This window comes from Curcuma longa, chromosome 8 (assembly GCF_044706935.1).
Source record: "Curcuma longa cultivar G26 ecotype Majalengka, Jawa Barat chromosome 8, ITB_CL_G26_1.1, whole genome shotgun sequence".
Lineage (NCBI taxonomy): Eukaryota > Viridiplantae > Streptophyta > Magnoliopsida > Zingiberales > Zingiberaceae > Curcuma > Curcuma longa.
In genome coordinates, this window is record NC_133868.1 from 4840861 (window position 1) to 4860238 (window position 19378).

The window sequence follows — 19378 nt, forward strand, 5'->3', positions numbered from 1 at the left end:
TGTCCTAATAGCTTGTAGAAGGTTTAAGGCAAAATATTTGGAAAAAGATACTTCAAATAGTTGATTCATTCAATCAATAAACCTGAGTAAATTGTATTCGCATCAAGAGATTATCTTTGTGTGCTTGCGTATATCTATCTTGTTTAAGTAAATTACATATCAGTAACTCACATTTGGCATCTGTGGTAAAGACTATATTATTAAATGCCAATTTTTGATACTTAATAGAGCACGCATACAAACCCATTTCACTTAGACAAGTGTTGCTTATGTTTAGTTATTTGCCACTTCATGATTTGTTTTAAGAAAGTTTGCAATTCACTTATAAGCCATGTTTTGTGATGAGTTGTTTTATGTCCGAGAAAAGACTAATTGTGGCACTTTTAGGCATTAGAATTTAGAGAACTTTGGAGAATGCTTTACACATTAGAGCCTCTGAATAACAGAGGGTTAATTAGGAATGTTAATCCCATTGTGTTCCTTTGGGTTCTTTTATAGACTTACAGGCGGCCAAAATCGCGATGAAATGAAAGTTTGCTTAATTTTCCTGATAAAAATAAGCTCAATGATCGCTCAACTACGAAATTAGTACACATTAACTTGCAAATTAAATTGACTGAAATAAGTGGGATGCATTTTGAGTAGTCACATATCATGAGAGTGCTCATCCAACTTTGGGGAAGCTTACCATAATCTTGATGATGCCTTGGCTGTGTGCAAAAATCGCCGGCAATGAAAAAGCTTGTAGAAAATCTTCCTCCCGAAGAGAATTTATATGAGAACTTCTATACACAATCAGAGTAATAGCTTGTCCGGATCTTTTTGCACCTTCAATATCATATCATATAAATTTGATTTCTCCAATAACCACACTATATATATATCACTGATGTTGAAGAGGATTGCATTTTACATAGGAAAATTCAAACATATAGTCTACAAATATCCACAAACGGGGTTAGAATTATCTCAACTTGGCTCATTTCTAATGTAAAACAACCTGCAATTCACATGGAACCTAAGAACAGATCAGATACGCACCTGAAGAGATGATTCTTTGTTTAAGCATTCCGTGCATATAAAATGTCAGTAGGAAGATATAAAAGTAATAATAACAACAAATTCTATAAAATTAGCACATCATTCAAGCTCCAAACTGCTTCATTTAATAAGTGGTAGATATACATCCGTAGCTGAGAGATACAGATATCTGATATGTCTAATTTACAAATTAATCTTTAAATGATGTATCCTTGGTTGCTCACCTGCCGTATCAGATCAGAGATAATTTTGTTCACCAAACTAAACAACTGCTCACAAAGAGAAATAAACAAGCGATCGCAAGGAAGGAAATTAAACAGGCAGAGTAATTAAGATAGCAAAACATAATAAATAATACATCTCGAGTAGGGGACAGGAGTTTTATTTCACATCTTCACAATTACGATGGGAGTAGAGCTTGAGGAAGCGATATGATATGATAGTCAATAAACACGGCGATATATTGATCTACATACTTGTAGAAACCTTACTTCTTGGCTGGTTGTTTTCTGGTAGGCTATGGATGGGAGGGAGGTGGCGTTGGGGTGTTGAATATTGGTGCGCTCCTAGGGTTTGTGTTGGCTCCTGGCGCTGCGTAATCCATCTCCGACACCACCATCATTTCTCTACCTATTGATCGTGACTCATCTTCCTGCACAAAATGAAGTCGGACAGAATCGGAAATGGAAACTTTCACGGTTCAGATCTGAAAAGAAGTAGAAGGTAAGCGAAAAGGACACTTGCCTTTAATGCAACAGGAGAATTCCCTGTTCCATAGTGCCGCATGACATGAACCCTTCGAGTTGTTCCTGCAGTCACGGCATCGAAGAGTCGAGAGTCGCAGCTACGGCTTGGAATCGATTGGATTCAGGTAATACATTGTAAAGGGAAAAGGGAAAGTCGATGCGTACCTTGAGGGAAGATCGAGAAGATGATGACGGCCGAAGTGAGAAGCAGTGGAAGAAGAAGACCTCGAGCCATGGTTTCGGTACTCTGCGGCTGGTTCAGGTGGGCGATCGGAATCGGGGAGGAGGAGATGGATCGGAGGAGGGTGACGATTAGGTCGGTGGAGGCATTCAAGAACGGAAAAGGAAGATGAGGCGGAGGAGCAAATAAAGGTGCTTGAAAGAGGACCAGGGATGCTTTAAATGCAGGGAAATTTTCGATTCACCTCTCAAACTTCACTTCTTTTTTTAACATGTTCTTTAACCTTTGATCATACTTAATTTTTACATTTTCTCAAAATTTAATTTAATTTTTGAATCAACTTAAGATGGAAGGCATTGCCCACTTTTAATGAAAATATTTAAGATGGAAAGTCTACATAAAGAGGAAGCCTACACCTTGTGGGATTGTTCTGTGAACGGGCATTTGTGGGATTGTTCTGTGAACGGGTGAGAAGGCAAAGAAAGAAAAGAGAAAAAAATCTAATAAATCTCGCCTAATAAATCTCGCCCGAGCCAAGTCTGGTTGATCAAACCACCTAACTCACCTCAAGTTTTCAGCTTTGAAACAGACTCAATAAAAAAAAATGATAAATCCCAATCGGTCTCATGAATTCATGAAAGCACATACGACGATCAATCCAGATGCCTAACATCATTTGATTGCGTTCCCCATTTGAAAAAAAAAATTCTACAAATACGCCGTAGTTGAGGATCAAACCGCGGATCCCTGGATCACAATCCGAATGTCCTACCGTTGCACCATTGAGGGGATGAAACAAACTCAATTCAAAATGATAAATCTCAATCAGTCTCATGGACTCAATCTCTGGGGGTGGCCGATCCGGTCCCACGAAAATTTTCCACTGACCACCAGGGTAAATCGAGAAGCGCATACGGCGACCAATCCAGATGCCCAACATCCTTTGAAAAAAAATTCTTACAAATACGCCATAGCTGAGGATCGAACCGTGGATCCCTAGATCACAACCCGGATGTTCTACCGTTGCATCATTGCCCCGGGGACAACAGATTCAATTCAAGCTCAAATTGCACCAGGTCTAATTCACCGTATGATGAACTCGATTATAAATTTAATTGTTCAAAATCAAGATAAACTTATCCTCAAATTGAGAAAATTAATATTACCTTTTTGCAAAAGAGAAAATTGATATTATACCTGATTTAATATCCAACTGAACATAATACATGACAAAAGATCACTTCCTAGTATTCTTCAGTTTCTCATTCGTATGCTACTTTGTCTGGATACTGCAAAAGGGAGGAATCTATGCAATTCTTCAACACTCAAATCAACATTTCCCAGCGAAAAAGTTTAACCCAAACAAAATTTCTAACACCTTTTCTTAATTTCATGGAATAAAAAATTCAAAAAAAAAAACAAGGAAAAAGGAGAAAAATCATGCAACGGAACAGAATCTTAGATGCTAACCTTGTTGCCCATGAATGCGTATCAAGTTGCTCCGGCACGAGCAAGCACTACTAGTGCAGGAATGGCGCTGCCTTGTGCAGCGGTGGTACGTCTTTAAAACATAAATTCTGTTGACCTTTAGCACGAAGAGTTGCTTATACCTGCTAACACACGGAAGATAAAGAATATGGAGACAAATCTACAAAATGGAAGAGGCAAAAGAAAACAAAAATTTTGCCAAATGATATAATCGAGTGCATCTTTCGAGTACTAACTCTAAACCGATTCTTTGAATCATCTTTAGTTAAAGGCCGAAGTTGCAAAGCTGGAGAAAATCCATTTCAGTATCGACATACTTGGTCCAGAGATGCTTATATTGGTTTAGGGCCACATCTAGCCATGGTTTCATGTTACCATCAAAATGAATTACCCCTGCATTCTGAATCTCGTCGAGACTGACACTGGGGTTGTAACCGAGACCCAGAACATGCCATGTCTTGTTCAGTGGTTTTGTGGTAGTGTAGAAGGTAGCCAATCCTGCTGGAAGAACAGATGCTTGATCCCAAAGAGTTCCGTCCTCATTCTGACAGCGCAAGCATCAAAACAAATTCCAAGTCAGGTATCCATTCAAATCATATGTTGAAATAGGCTTATAGTTTACTGGCTGGTTTAGTGGGTGGAAAGAGATAAGAAGGGAAGGGAGTGGGAAAAGGCTCACAGAATTGCATATGCTCCAGTGTGAATGGCTCATATACATTTGTGCCATCCCTCTTCCTACTTCTACTATCTTTCAACCCAAGTAAATCCAGTTCAGAAGTTCAATTCAGACAATAAATGCATAAACCACCAGGGCAATAAGCTAGAGGAACAACATTGTTATACAGATGTTTAAAACTGTAAACATACCCAAAAAAAAAAGAAAAAAGTATGCCTGTTTTAACTGAAATCACAGGGAATTCTTTTCTAACTGGAAATGGATTTTTGTCATAATTAACACAACTTTCCCTATGATCATAAAAGATGGTTACAGACAATCTTATTATACTTTACATTCTTATACTTTGAAACATGGAAAATAAAAGAGCATGGAAACGGGTAACAATCCGATCAAGTCAATTTGAATTAGGATAAATCACTATAGGTCAAAAATTAAAAGGACGCCCCTTATTTTCCAAAAGAACACTCTATTTTAAAAAATACATATTAAAAGTGCGCCTCATTCTATTTTTATCTTGAAAATTTCTTTATTTTAGCGCTGTAGCAGTTTGGCCAAAAACTACTACAAACAATTTTGATCAAAATACTTCACGTTGTAGCAATTTTGATCGAAACTGCAACAAAAGCAATTTTGACTAAGTTGGATAACAGTATGCCACATGTAATAATTCAAACTAAGTTAGAGCAATTTTATTTTATATTGTCGCAGTTTTAGTCAAAACTGCTATAACAGTCCTCGAATAAGGGTATTTAGGATAGGGCCTTTTGATACAAAATAGGGCATTCTTTTCATGATAACGAAACTAAGGAGAACCTTTCTGATTTTTCCCTATTATCCCCCAACTTTATAATTTTCCAAAAGGCACCTCCAATTGAATGGTATACTGTCCAACTTGAAAGTTCCTTATTTCAATAATCCAAAAATGACTAAAGTGAGATGATTATAATATGTATATACAGGATTAATCTTGTCATACTTCGGGGGCACTAAATCTGTACTTTGGCCTTTCGAACTAGTTGTCATAAAAAATATGGTAATAGAGAAATTAAAGTTTGAATGAGTCACTCTGAGACTATTGTGCACATATGTAGCTCCTTTAAGCTGATGTACCCAAGCTTTGACTAATAACATGTGGTTTTTTAGGTCCAAAATTTTGAAAAAAAAAACATATAAAAAATAATACAGATTGTATTCTCTCTGTAGAAGCACAAGGAAGCTTGATCCAACATGGAATGTTAAGGCACTTGGATGAAGAGTCCCTTCATACAAGGACAACCCAGAAGGACTTCACTTATCTATGTGTGGGACTAAATGGAGGAAACATATCTTATCACTCTCTTATAGCCCATAAGTTCAACATTGCCAGGGTGAGGAGCGATCTTGATACCAGGTTGAAGCCTAAGGAAGCCTAATTGAACCCATTGGACAATCTTTGTCAGAGATAGATAGGAAATATTTGAATTTATAAAAAATCAAATTCAGACTTATACTTGAGCGGATAATCTCAAGCTGTCAAATAGGGAAGGATGAGCTGCTTGGGATGACTATCTTGTATGGCCGAGTTGACTTGGTTGAGCTGCCAAGTGTCAAGGCCGAGTTGTCGAGGATGAGTGTCAAGACCGAAGTTGCCGAGGGCAAGTTGCTGAGTTTGAGAGCTGATTGTCGACTAACCAGTCAGTAGAAAGAATTGTTAAAGCTTGTGTGATGCAATTTTTTTAAAATAGATTCGTCTCCTTCAACGGTGTTTAGAAGTCACGACGTCTGTTTCCCGAGATACAAGGGCGGAACCACAACCACCACCAAGCATAAGTTGGTCGCGGCGAACTGAGATTGTACCCGAACACTATCATGGGTGAATCTGCTGAGCGAATGCACGACAGAGTGAAAGATAATGAGGGAACGAAGTGGATGAAGATTATTTACTTGCACACACCTGCTCAAGATCATGGCCTCCTCTTTTATAGGAGCTACAACCTTAGGCAACGTTAAATAGCCGATTAATGCCATTTACTACCTTTACTCACCCATATCAAAACGTCAACTGTTTCGTCCGGGAGGTTACGGATACACCATTAACATCAGTTAATACATTTGTTATATAATTGAGCAGGTAGCAAAATTGATGCAAGTGGCAAAACATTGGTTCATTCACTTGGACAAATTGTGCCCCGACCAGTCCAACATTCGACGCACGCAGATCATGCTCGCACACGAGTCAACTTAGGTTAATGCAATCCGATCCTTGGATTTGTTGGAACACGACCTTACTTGAACAAGATTTGTTCTATAGGCTCGTACAACTGTATACTTGAGTGTTAAGGAGATGGAGCAACACAATCTTAAAACAAAATATGTTCTGTTGAGATGACCACGAGGAATGTTGAGGTGCAACAGACTCATCATGTGAAGGGCCCCTCTGCCCCGATTGAAAATGTTCCAATCAACCATGGAAAAAAGTCAGAGAAGTTCATTGGGTTGAACTTTAAGCGGTGATAGTAGAAGATGCTCTTCTACCTGACCACGTTGCATCTAACTCAGTTCTTGACCAAGGAACCTTTCAAGCATGCTAAGAATGCTACTGATATCCAGACCATCAATACAGTGGAGGCGTGGACTCATTCTGAGTTCCTATGCTGAAACTACATCCTCAACTGGCTTTCCGATTCATTGTACGCTATGTATAGCACAAATAGAAAGGCTAAGGAGTTGTGGGAGTCCCTAAATAAGAAGTACAAGACGGAGGATGCAAGGGCCAAGAAATTCAATGTGTGTTGATTCCTGGACTACAAGATGGTTGACTCCAAGACGGTGATCAGCCAAGTCCATGAGTTTCAGATGAACCTACACCAGATTTACTTGGAAGGCATGATTCTGAGTGAAACATTCCAGGTGGCTGCTATCATTGAGAAGTTGTCTCTCGGTTGGAAGGACTTCAAAAACTACTTGAAGCCTAAATAGAATCCCTCCTAACTCATATTACCTCCAAGTTTTCTTGCATGGAAAAGACGCATATATAACACGACCAAATTGTTTGGTACAAAGAAACTATTTCAAATTCATGTGGTCTATAGTATCTTGTTAAAGATTTGATTATAACAAAAGCTCTAAAAGGCCCCACCTGCTGATCATAGTTCAACACATGATTTGAAATTTTTTAACTTGAAGGTAGGGAAGCATGGGGATAGATAGATTGACCACCCAATTTCAAGCATCCCATTAGTGTGGCAGGCTTGTTGAGCAATACAATGCTACTTTTAATGTGAATTATAAAATCTTCTCAGTCTTCTCCATTTTACCCATGCCCTCTTGGTTTCCTCACATGCTTCTTCTTCCTCTTCACAATCCAACCAATTTCTTGTTCATTAATCTCCTCCTGCCTCTTCTCTTTTCCTCACTCTCTTCCTCTTCGTTGGTGTTGTTGGGACGAGAAGAATAAGAGATTAGAGAAGAAGAGTAGAGAGGACGAAAAGGATAAGGTAAAACGTTAGGGAAGAAGAAGAAGAAGCCAATTGAAGCATCAGGAGGTTGTGGTAGCAAAGACATGAATATTTATTATCAGCAGTTCAGCACTCCCTTTCATGTGTGGATAAATGGATTGAGCAGGCCCAAGCCTAGAATGTGGATAACTTTCCTGAGAGTATACTACTAGTACTAGCAGCAGCAGAATTTGAACACAAGGTAGGGCAGATACCTAAAGTTGATTGGATACTTATCTCAAAAGCTCAGATTATACAATTTTATCATTAACTAGGCACAATTTTGATTTCAGTGGCTGTTAGTCAGGACACACAACTCACTCAACATCTCATTTGAAGTACAGTCAGCTCTTTACTCAATCATTCCCTCTAATCTCTTAAATCTACACCCTATCCTCTTGATAATTTACTTCTCTGCACCTATTCTCATATTTCTCTTTTCCCAACTAAGTTCAACATCAGAAATCATACTGTTTTGGTAGAAAGAGTTGTTCAACAATATGTATGAATTGCTAATATAAGCACATAATCGAACAATTTAAACAGTGAATCAACAACACAAGATCCATTTTAAGATATCAAATTAAGTAATATTTAGAAGATATAGAGCTGGTATAATAAGAACAAAAAAAACTACCATGAGTTTTGTACGAGGAAAGGAAACCAATAAGGAAATAAGGTGAGAGAAATTATTTTTGCAGCTACATTTTTTCTTCATTTGACAGAAAAGTTGGAGGGAAGGAAAAGACTAGAAAATCTTTCTCCAATTTTTCTCTATATTTCTCCATCCTATTTGGGTGAACCGTTCACTTTCACATGGAACAGAACTCAAATCTGGACTTAAAAATATTTTAAAAAATTTCTTTTCGAATCTTTTTTTTTCTTTTTAATCTTTGACAAATATCCTTATTTTTTCTATCAGAGGAAAGAATTCACAATATGTTTTCATGTGAATTTTTTCCCAAACCCTTTTTTCCCTTAGTTGTTTCCTATTTTGTAGGAAACAGGACCCAACTTAGATCCCAACTCTCAACAATTGTAAACAGAAAACTAGCAGTACCTCATAGCCACAATAACGCATACAAAGGTCAAATTTAAATTACTTAAAACTGTCCTAGAATAAAATTAGCTCTTTTTTTCTGAAGTACAACAGAATTTTGAAGGGCCTGAGGAAAGCTTGGTTATGACAATGTGTATTTCACTACATCTAGAACCACATGTTGTGGATGAACATGGTCCAGCACTGGACATGATAGAAAGCATATTGCATTGCATAAAAAGTGATCTAGCGCTGAGAGAGTGATGTGCAAATAAAATTAAGCATGAAAGTGTACAGAAACACTCAAAGGAAGGAATTCTCACCAGGCTCTGGTACTCATGGAATTGTTCCGTGAGTCTCTCCTTTCTCCAGGCATCAAGGTCGAAGACGTTAACTCCGTAGGCCCAAGCGCACGCTCGCGAGCTGAACTGACGCTGAACTAGAGGATTTGAGAAGTTCAGGTACCTGTTATACCTCTTAAAACCCCCGAAGCACGTTTCCACGGCCCCGTTCACTCTCCCATCCAGATCAACGCTCCAAAGCCCCGCCAGATCCTTCTGCACTACCACATCATCCTCCAGGAGAACGATCCGCTTAAGTTTAGGGAACATTTGCGGCAGATAGAACCTCAGGTAATGAAGCAACGACAGGTCCCGCCTCCCACCCTCCACCATCCTTACAACCGGAGAATAGGAGGCGTTTAAGAACTCAAACTCGGTCACAGATCTCACCTCCACCTTGGCACCGCCAGTAGGCGGCCGGCGGACGAACCAGACCTGCATGGCGGCCAGGTACATGGGATCGGTGACGACGTGGAAAACGTGCTTCCAGGGCTCCTTCGTATTCTTTATGGCGGAGTTAACCACCACTGAGACGGCAATGATGTTGTCGGAGAAGATGGCATAGTGGTAGAGTTCGGGATCGGACGGGGCGGCGGCATCGGCGTGGCGATACGTCTCGGGATGGGCGATCCGCTCCTCGATGAGGCGCATGGCGAGGCAGTGGAGGCTCTTGGGCGTGGATCCCGCGGCGATGGAGCCAGAGAGAGCGCCTAGCTTCTTGGCGCGGTGGAGCTGCTCTCGGACAGCGAAAATGGTATCACGGAGCTTCTGGATCTTGATCTGGGTATCGAATGCCTCCTTGGACTCGCCGACGAGCTGGCGGGCGACCTTGATGCGGTCCTTGGCCTCCTTCTCGACGGCGCGCAGGACGTCTTCATCATCGACGACCGTTCCCGCGAGGCGGAGGGAGAGATCGGAGAGCGAATCGTCGAGGCCCTCGAAGATGCGGAGCTGGCGGGAGGAGTCGAGCTTGAGGCGGCGGGCGTAAGCGGCGTAGGCGGTTGCGAGGACGGAGTGGTCAGCAGCCTGGCGGTAGATCAGGTCGACGCGGGCGCGGAGGGGGTCGGAGGCGAGGAACCGATGGCGGCGGAGGGCGAAGGTGGGGGAGTGATGGGAAGGGGATGAAGAGGAGGAGAGGAAGGCGGAGAGGGCGGCGAGGAAGAGGAGGGCGAAGAGGGCAGAGGCGAAGACCTTGTAAGAGAAGAAGGCGCGGAAAGCGGAGGAGGGGCGAGAGGGTCGGAGTCCGGCCATGGCCCAAGTGACTAGTGGTCGGCGATGGGGAGCGAGATCTATTTAATAGTAAACACTCCTCAAGTGCTATCCACGCGGCATTGGAGGATTGGACACCCACGGAATTATACACGGTGCATTCCTAACTAATTTACTTTTTTTTAAAAAATATTTATACTCTCAACGAAAATTCCCTCTTTTTTTTTAAAATATTTTGATTTTTGTCAACAAATTTAGAATTAATTATTTTTTATAAAATATTTATTAATAGAATTTCTCCACAATGTGGCTCTAGTTGTGCTCTAATGGTCTGAGCTCGCTTTCATAAAAATCTAAATTGATAAAATAAATAATAAAAATCTAGACCTTAAAATTTAAATTGATAAGTCTAAAAACATCACAAAGAATTAGCTTGCTAAGTTCTAAATTAAAGAGAACCAACAAAGGGGAAGTCTCACTATGAATTTTGAATTGAAAATAAACAAACATTACATGTCTCACTACCACCATTTGTTTATAATTATAAATGATCTACAAACTCTAAAAGACTAAAAGAAAATTCATTTATAAAAGATTTAGATAAACTAATTATATAATTTGGACTTAAATCACCATAGCAACTAAAATAAAAGTAAAAATTAGACCTACATATAAAAACTATCCCCACTAGGTAAAAATAAAATTTAAATGACTAATTAATTAAATATTTGAACTAAATTGATTAAGCTATGACGTCTCTTTTTTAAATCAATTTCAATTGTAATGTTAACCTCTTAAATTAAATTAAGTGTTTCATTTATCTTTTTAATTAAGAATCAAAGTCATTAGTTTTTACTTGTCACTGATCAAAATTCCTACAAATGCAACGAAATGATCTTCAACCAAAATCTTTCTCAATGAAAAAGAAAAAAAAAGCCAACCGAATCCTCAAAATATCCAAATGAATTTTGACTTCTTCCTTATATGCCTTGTCCCATCCATAATATTAACATCTCATTAATATTAACGAAATGGATTAATAGATTTACACATGCAATCCATATCCAATAGCATAAACTCTCTTAATACAAAATGTATTAGATCATTGAATGAAATTTAACCTTAATGATAATTATTAGATGTGCTAATTCATGTATTAACTCACCAAATAGAGACTTAATCCTTCAAACCTTTGTAATTAGACCTTCATTGATGTATAATATATCATAAGAAATTTAGAATGTGATACTCTTTTCTTTCTATGGCCTTTCCATCCTTAAGTTGTTGAGCCCAACTTATTCTCCATCTTTGACTCACAGTGTACTAAAAGCTAAAATCCACATCAAACAAGACTTCTGTTATCCCCTTTTCATCCAGTTTGCTCAATTGCAATTTAATCCAAGCACACTATACAGCCATGACTAAACTCGCTGTTCGACATCTTGCATAATTGCAGTGTGAAAATTCAAAGTTAAGGGTCATGCTGTGTTGACTCACAGCAAGTTTAAGTCTAGGAGAATACAACTCGCTTGATAAACAAAACAAAATCCATGACCTGGGCATGATCTACTTTTAAACGGGTCAATTGTGTCCCATGAGCTATTTACCTATTGAATCAGTACTGACCATGTCATCTTTTGTATGGCAGTTGTTACATCCCCTGTATGGCAAGATAGACAGGTTGGGCACTAGTTTTCTACCATCATTTTTACAATAGATTCTAGGCATACCTCTCCTCTAAAATATGATTCCTTTGAATGGAGAAAGAAGAATTCCCACCAGCATCTCCTGTGCAGGAAGTCGAAGACCAACCACCTCCTTTGGTGTGGAGAAGATTCCACTCAGGAGTCGATGAAAGTGATGAGCAGAACTTTGTTGTCCAAAACAAATACAAATTATGATTCATGAGGAAAAAGGAATCCAGAGAGCGCCAGAAATCAGAAGATTTTGCAGTAGATCAGACAGATGATGTTACATGAACCTATAGCAGAAAGTATCAACACGCGTTCATGAGGAAACAGGGGCAGGAATTGCAATACCAATAATATGGAACAACAAAGCCAGATGTGAATCGGGGAGAAGCCCTTGTGGCATTCAAGCAAGATAGCGATATAGTTTCCGGTCTGCTTTATCCCTTTCTAAGAACTCTCGCTCAATTAGAGACTCAATTCTTTTCTTTATGACAACTGGGTTTGGCAGGAATCGAGATTGCAGTTGTGAGGTGACTTCAGTTACGATGGTGTTGTGATCTAACACCCTTCTGGATTTCATAATCCTCACGATTGCAGCTTCAATCTGAGGCTTTCGGTCTTCTTCGACTCTTTGGCGTGTCTCCTGCTTCTCAGGCTCGGACTCCTTTTGTGCTGCCACAGTACCTATCTTTACCTTGATGAACTTGCTTGTGAACTTGTCATTGAAGTAGAAAGCATCATCCTCAGCTATGTCTTTGCTCATTGGTTCCTTGCGGAGCACATTCTTACCTTTGACACAAGCGAGAGACTGAAGACACCGCTTCAGATCCGAAGCTGGGATTTCTGTAGCCTGCTCAATTTCTTTGTATGACAACCTATCGACAGAGTTGAACAACATGAGAATACACATTTGGTAGGTTGAAACATTCAGCTCATGCTTCTGACCACCCTTGCCAAAGGTTGCTTTGATGTCAGCTGTGCCCATATTTGTTTGCCACGTCAATCTCCGCCCAGTATGAGTTCCAAGATAATATGTCCGGAACTTCTCACATATGCCAATAATCTCAGTTGGAAGATTGCAAGGTGCACTAGGCTGTGTTGGCCATGAACCAGTTGTGAGAACTTGCACTGCTAGAGTTGGGCCATCTCCAAGCTCAGCATGTTGACTTGCATAGAATCCTTGCAAAGTATCGACGGATGTCTTCATGTCTGTAAACATGCCTTCCAATTTAGAAGTGAACTGATATCCACATTCTGTCTTGAGCTTGACAATCATACTTCTTTCCGCATCATCAGAAACAGTTTTTCCAGAAAGAAGCCTCTTGGCTAAGTGTTGCTTGTAATACTTCTCAAATACATCCTTCTCCTGCAAATAACGGAACAACATCATCACTTTGTCCAACACAACCTCCACATCCTCTTCGCTTACGCCTTTCAACCCTTTACGAAGCTTATCATCAACATAGAGGGAAATGAACTCAGGCGACCGGTTGTTCAAATTAATGAAGTATTCAAATGAGGAGTTCAAAGCATTTTGGAATGTTTTGTCGTTGTTAAATGATTTGCTGATGATCATATCATATTTATCCTTCTCATCCAAAAGATGTTGCACAAAGTCCACTGGATCCTTCAATTTCTCAGGGTCACTAACTAACTGCCTTCCAGTTTCTCTCAGGTGCGACGTCATTACATCTCTAATCATTAAAAGCCCATCAGTGACACGACGAAATAAACTGTACATCCTTGCCAAATCTTCATACTTGTCGTCTACAAGCATATTCACAAGACCAGAATTCTCCATGTGAACCAGTCTCTGCATGTGGTTGGCAATCATCTCCCCCTCTACTACACTAGTTATTTTAACTTCACTTCCGCTGTCTAGGTAGTGGGAGACCCTTTCAGTTTCTTCACTAAGACGTTTCTCTGCTTTCCTAAGGTACTCACCACAATCACAGCATTCAATGAGTCGCTGCGACTCACCACTGTAGAAACTAGCTGAGACTTCTAAAAATGGTTTCTCAAAATCTTCTTGGTACACAGGTCCAAGGTCCATCAACATTTTTGTTATATTCCTCATAAGTCCCCGATTAATTACCTCTCCTTTTCTCTCCCTATGTATAAGGTCAAGGAGTGTATCCAGTAACCTAGACTGGATCTTGCTGGAATGAATGATGTTATCCCTCCAGAGATTCAACCCCAGATCATGAACAGGTGTCCTGCCACTAGAGGGCACAAATGTCCTATCCATGTACATCATTATGTCACGGATCATCTGCAGCGCCTTGTTGTGCTCTCCCCATTTTCTGTCAAGCTCCTCTAGAAATAAACTTCCCTGAGCATCTTCTATTGATTTTGCAATTTCCTTTAGGTGCCCTGTCATGGTTGTTACAAGTCCGGAGTAAAGTTTTTCGCCATACTTGTGGAGCACCATATTGTAAGCATTCCTGAATCAGAATAGAAGCCAAAGTACCACAAACTTGAACAATAATATTTATTGTAGCAACTTGGCAGTGAAATGATATAACAACAGTTATCTTACACCTGTATACATTGATGAAAGCAAGGAAGAAATAAAGAAACCAATTATGAAAAAGAAGTAGAGCCCTTTTGCTTGAACATGGTTAACACTTGATGATCAAGAAATAAAACAAAAGATTTCTCCACTCTAATTCTCTTGAAGGGAACTTATAATACCATGTTCTAACCAGACGACCAAAGAAATAGCAATACTACTAAAATCAATTATCAATGTATCAGTATTTGGCATGCATATAGTGCCTTTTTGACCAACTAAAATCAATATATTCATGATGGATAGTTATTTAAATTGGTCTAGCAGATAAAGAATGGGTATAAACCAAACCCAAAAAGGCGAGACAAACACCGTGAGAGTAGGTTTCATAGCCATGTTTCCATGTCAATTTGACATGTACTTGGTGAGAAAAATGCAAAGTGCAAAAGCACGTCAAGATGGTAAAATGGATATTGTTCTAGCAGGTAACCTCAACATGTTCTATATTAATGATCTAGGATCCAATAAATGCATTGTGTAGTTGTTATTTAAGTTAGATTGACAATCAAAGGTTAGTTTTGGTTCCACATTTCCATATGAATCTGTATGTAATATTGAGAAAAAATGAACCACAATGCAAAAAGAAACATGTCACAATGATCCAACAGAAATTGTTCTAGTAGCTAATCTCAACATTTTCCATGTTGATAATCAATTAAATGTGGAGTTATAATTTAAGTTGGATTGGCATATTAAAGGTGAGTGTAGATTTAATAGTCATATGATAAAAATAAAATGAAGAAAAGCACAAAATGAAAAATGTAAAGATGGTGTGGAGGAAGTTATCGTAGCCAATCACAACATTTTCAATATTGAAAACATGTGTGAAGAACTTGTACAAGTTAAGATATAAGAATGGAAGATTTTCACACAAGTAAAACGTCAGGAGAAAGAAGAAATATTAATAAAGATGATGATAATTTATTTTTTTTAAAAACATTTATAATCTCAAGAGAGAAAAGTACTGGGGATTAACCGCGGTATATTTTGATTAGAAGAAGGATCAGCATTTTGGCCCAGCATATAAAAGTCAAACTAGAGGATGAATTGAAGAGTTATAAGAAAAATAATTTGAATGGAAGCAAGCTAAATCATGTATCAAAATAAAGAATTTAATGCCCTTTAATTGGTGATACTGTAATTTTAATCGAATATTATTCCGCCCAACGTACAAGGCATGAACACCTACATATACGTATATAAGGCTCAATACTACAAAACCAGTTTTAAATTTCATCACTATTGGTCTGAGTGTTGACCAACACATGGAACTAGGCCAGGAGGCATACCTAACAGCTATAATTCCTGACTGATGAGCATTATTCACAAAGGTAAAAAATGACTCAAGCTAAGTTTTAGCCTATAAAGCCCTCTCACCTGCCCCATATTTCATCTCCATAATTCACACCCTAAAAGCACTCAATAAATTCTCTCTTAAATTCTCACAAATCTATCTCAACCTTGATTGGGCAACCACTACAATATTTGTTTTACACTGGTGGTACTACATAAGTGAATCAACAACTTACAATGGCTATCCTAATATGAACATGCTCGAGAAGGTGCCTGAATAAGTACAACTATTTTGTAAAGAATTTCTAGAGAACTAATAAGTTCACAAACAATGAGAAGTTGAGTAGTTTGAGGAGTTCAACCAGTAGATAGATACCTGAAGAACATGTCTAGGGCTACTAAAGGGTAATGAAGAAGATGTCTAGCAAGTCAACTTGGAAACTTTTAGAAACAAAACCACTCTGATTCCAAATATCAAGAGTCAAAAAGCTTGCTTTACACACAGAGACATGAGAAATATAAAGGGCAAACATGACAGAAAAAAAAATCAGAGAAGACAGTCATACTTCAATGTGGTTTGATAAAATTGCCAAGTCCATGGACACACAGAGATATCTTATTAGATAATTATACAAAAAATGCCCACCTCTTAGAGCAAAAGTACTCTAGGCTCCTAGGGTATACAGAGACAGAGTCATGTGCATACATTGGTAAACCTCTGTAAATGAGCCTCTTGTACATTAAACGAAATCAGGGTCATGAGTAAGGTTGAATCGGAAACATAAGTGAGGTTGCGATGGGAGTTATGTTCATTGGAATTGCTTTGAATCAGAGGCATTACCCTATAACCACAATAAAGAAGAATCATGTTTAGAGCCTTCATCAAACTCACTGGGGAGGAGTCAATGCATCAAACGATGTAGTGCCTCAATTGAGTTCCACTCCAGCATAAGCTACTGTATATGGCTCAAGAGTGGATACTACTATGCACAAGTATGAGGACTATTGATTTTGGCAGCTCAAATTTGACAACAGTAAAAATGGTTGTGGCAGAACTGTGGCATGAAATGAGGTAATAGTCATCATTGCATCAAACTTAATGAGACATCTCCTGATTGAACTAAATATTCACAAATTGTATTAATTTTTGTGTCAAAAACTTATAGTGGTAAGTAGTAATTTAATAAGCAGAAGGTAATAAGTATTGATAGTATAGTTCATAAAGGCACGAATACTATGAATAGTTCAATATTACGATATCTGCAATATCACAAGCAATTATTTTCATTTTGGCTGAAAATAATAGTTATGCACTTTAAATGTTTGACATTGCAAGATTAAAGTCCTTATTATTCTCTCTGAATGTGAGTTCAAAGTTCTCGCTGCCATATTAATGCAGAGAAGGAACCAAATTGGATATCATCTGAATTGTAAGTTTTTAATTCCAATTTGAGTTGTTAGGTAATAATTTTATTTCAATTTATCATCCTTCAATTCAGGCAGTCAATTAATTTAGATAAATATATTTTCTGATTTACTTATTTGCATCCTAGTTTCTGTTAGGATTGAGTCTACCAAAGTCAATAGTCTCCATGCAATTCTTAACTTTTCAATATTTTCTACTTTCAATTCCCTTACTGAAGTTTAGTTCCATTCTTGTGTTATGCCACTTATACAAGGGAATATCACAATGCTTGAGCCCCTACCTTTGATGCTTCATCAATGCTTCTGTGCGGCCCCTTGTATAGTACATTAGACATATAGGAAAATATAAAAAAACTTATCAGACATGAGACTCCATGAAACCTATCTTAATAAAGACTAATTTAGTTATAATATGCCTAGTTCTTAATAAATAGGATTAATTTTCTCAAATTTAGCATTCAAAAACTTCATTCTTGCCTTCATTCATTGCTTTCTTGACCTCTTTCTTAATAAATGCATACTTTTTAAAGTTTCTTTGTCCTTACAAGTGTATAAGTTGTTCTTTTTTCCTCAGTTTCTACTGTACTTCCTCATTACACCACTAAGATTTTTTATTTGGCGGAACTTGTCTTCTTAACTCACGAAGTACGCTCTTGGCTACTATTGTCAAATTTGACGTCATCTTATCCCTTGTCGTATCCGAGTCGCCATGTATTTCTCCGGATACTTGTGTTTCTACCCTCTCCTTAAAGATATTTTACTTGCCATCCTTTAACTTCCATCACTTGATCCTAGGAGTCATGCATATATTTCTTCTACAGATATGATACTTGAAAAACTCAGCCTGACTTAGCTCTGATCTACACAGTATTACAAAATAAAGCACATACTGAAGTAATCTAGCAGTGGTAATGGCTAACATGCAAACACATGCAATATGAGACAGATAAAGAGAACGTAGAATTCAATGTCTGAGATGGAGAGTTTCAGGTATTTGTTGCAGCAAATAAGTAGCTTAAATTGGATATTGCAGACAACAATTTCACTTGCTTTTAGAAAAATTCATCATTTAAAGTTTACTGGTATGCCCGACAGATAGCTTAGTAGATTACAGGCCCACTGATTACTACAATATCACTGCTTGACGGTTAACGCAATATTAACCTGGAAACATGAATTCAATCATGGGAAGGGCGGTTGCATATTAATACTCTTAAATAGCATGCAATGAAACACACAATGTAATCATCAGAATATGTTGCGAACTCGGTGTACACTTACATGACTGGAAACAGTAACTGTGAGAAACATCTAGCGTGCCAATGGTAAAAGGATATCTGAAATCTGACATTGTTATATTTCTGAGAGTCTCGTTTCTCGAAACTAGAATTTTTATGCAAATATCTAGATGGGGTTTCAATTAAAAAAACAACACATTTTAGCGGAAAAAAAAATCTATATAACAGTCAACAAAATAAACAAGATCTGATTACGGGGATTAATGAAAAAGTAAGAAAATCGCCGAACCTGTACAGCTCCTCAAAGCTTAGCCCGCTTGCGTTGTGATTGTAAATCTCATGGATGGCATGCTCCAACACCTTCCACGTCCGTTCGGCGTACTTGGGGTCGATCTCCACCCGGTGCTTGAACGCCTCGATCTTGAAGGTGCGCCTCTTCTGCGCGCTCATCTTCTCCGCGCTGGGTCTCCGTGAGTTGCCGTCCCCTTTTCCTCGAATTTCCAGATGGAGACCGCCCCCGGTGGCTCTGGATCAAACCTCTGCCTCGACAGGGGGCCAATCGTTTGCCTTCCCGCAAGAAGAAACGCGCGCTGCCGGGATCGAAGGCTAGGGTTTGAAGGACAGGAAGGGAAGGCGACGAGAGGGAGAAGAGAGAGAAAGGGAAGGAGAGGAGAGGAAGGAACAAGATGAAGAAGAATAAAGTACATTTCTGTGTGTGTTTAGCCCCTGCCACTATTATTGGTCTGGTTCACGGATAGAATTGTCACATAATGGTCCTATTGTTAAAATAAAATTTGAATAATAATTATTTAAAAATAAATATTCACTAAGATTTGTTTTTGTTTTTGGATTTATTTTATTTTAGTTTAAAACGGATATGAAGATTAGGGGGTAAATTGAAATATTGAATTTATAGAGGTGTTAGAAGAGAATGAAAATTTTCTCAAAAAGCTAAAATA

At 38.5% G+C, this 19378-nt stretch overlaps 2 protein-coding genes across 2 annotated transcripts; both read right to left on the reverse strand.

Moving 5' to 3' along the window:
• Nucleotides 1-3171: 3171 nt before the first annotated feature.
• Nucleotides 3172-10242, reverse strand: LOC141832954 (putative galacturonosyltransferase 9). Its single transcript, XM_074720322.1, has 3 exons — nt 8974-10242; nt 3693-4000; nt 3172-3578 (listed from the first exon to the last, which is right to left on the reverse strand). Exons 1-2 carry the CDS (start codon nt 10240-10242, stop codon nt 3722-3724), a joined length of 1548 nt encoding a protein of 515 aa, XP_074576423.1. The 3' UTR covers nt 3172-3578; nt 3693-3721.
• Nucleotides 10243-11632: 1390 nt separating this feature from the next.
• On the reverse strand, nt 11633-19099 carry LOC141832953 (cullin-3B-like). Its single transcript, XM_074720321.1, has 2 exons — nt 18709-19099; nt 11633-14335 (listed from the first exon to the last, which is right to left on the reverse strand). The coding sequence occupies exons 1-2, from the start codon at nt 18867-18869 to the stop codon at nt 12295-12297; spliced, it is 2202 nt and encodes a 733-aa protein (XP_074576422.1). The 5' UTR covers nt 18870-19099; the 3' UTR covers nt 11633-12294.
• Between the last annotated feature and the right edge of the window lie 279 nt (nt 19100-19378).

What these genes read in the sequence shown, in the direction of transcription:
- LOC141832954 (XM_074720322.1), bottom strand. Translation starts at nt 10,242, where the DNA reads ATGGCCGGACTCCGACCCTCTCGCCCCTCCTCCGCTTTCCGCGCCTTC. An exon ending in TCCATGAGTACCAGAGCCTG is followed by an intron (nt 4,001 to 8,973) that starts GTGAGAATTCCT and finishes TTGCGCTGTCAG; the next exon opens with AATGAGGACGGAACTCTTTG.
- LOC141832953 (XM_074720321.1), bottom strand. Translation starts at nt 18,869, where the DNA reads ATGAGCGCGCAGAAGAGGCGCACCTTCAAGATCGAGGCGTTCAAGCAC. An exon ending in AGCTTTGAGGAGCTGTACAG is followed by an intron (nt 14,336 to 18,708) that starts GTTCGGCGATTT and finishes ATTCTGATTCAG; the next exon opens with GAATGCTTACAATATGGTGC.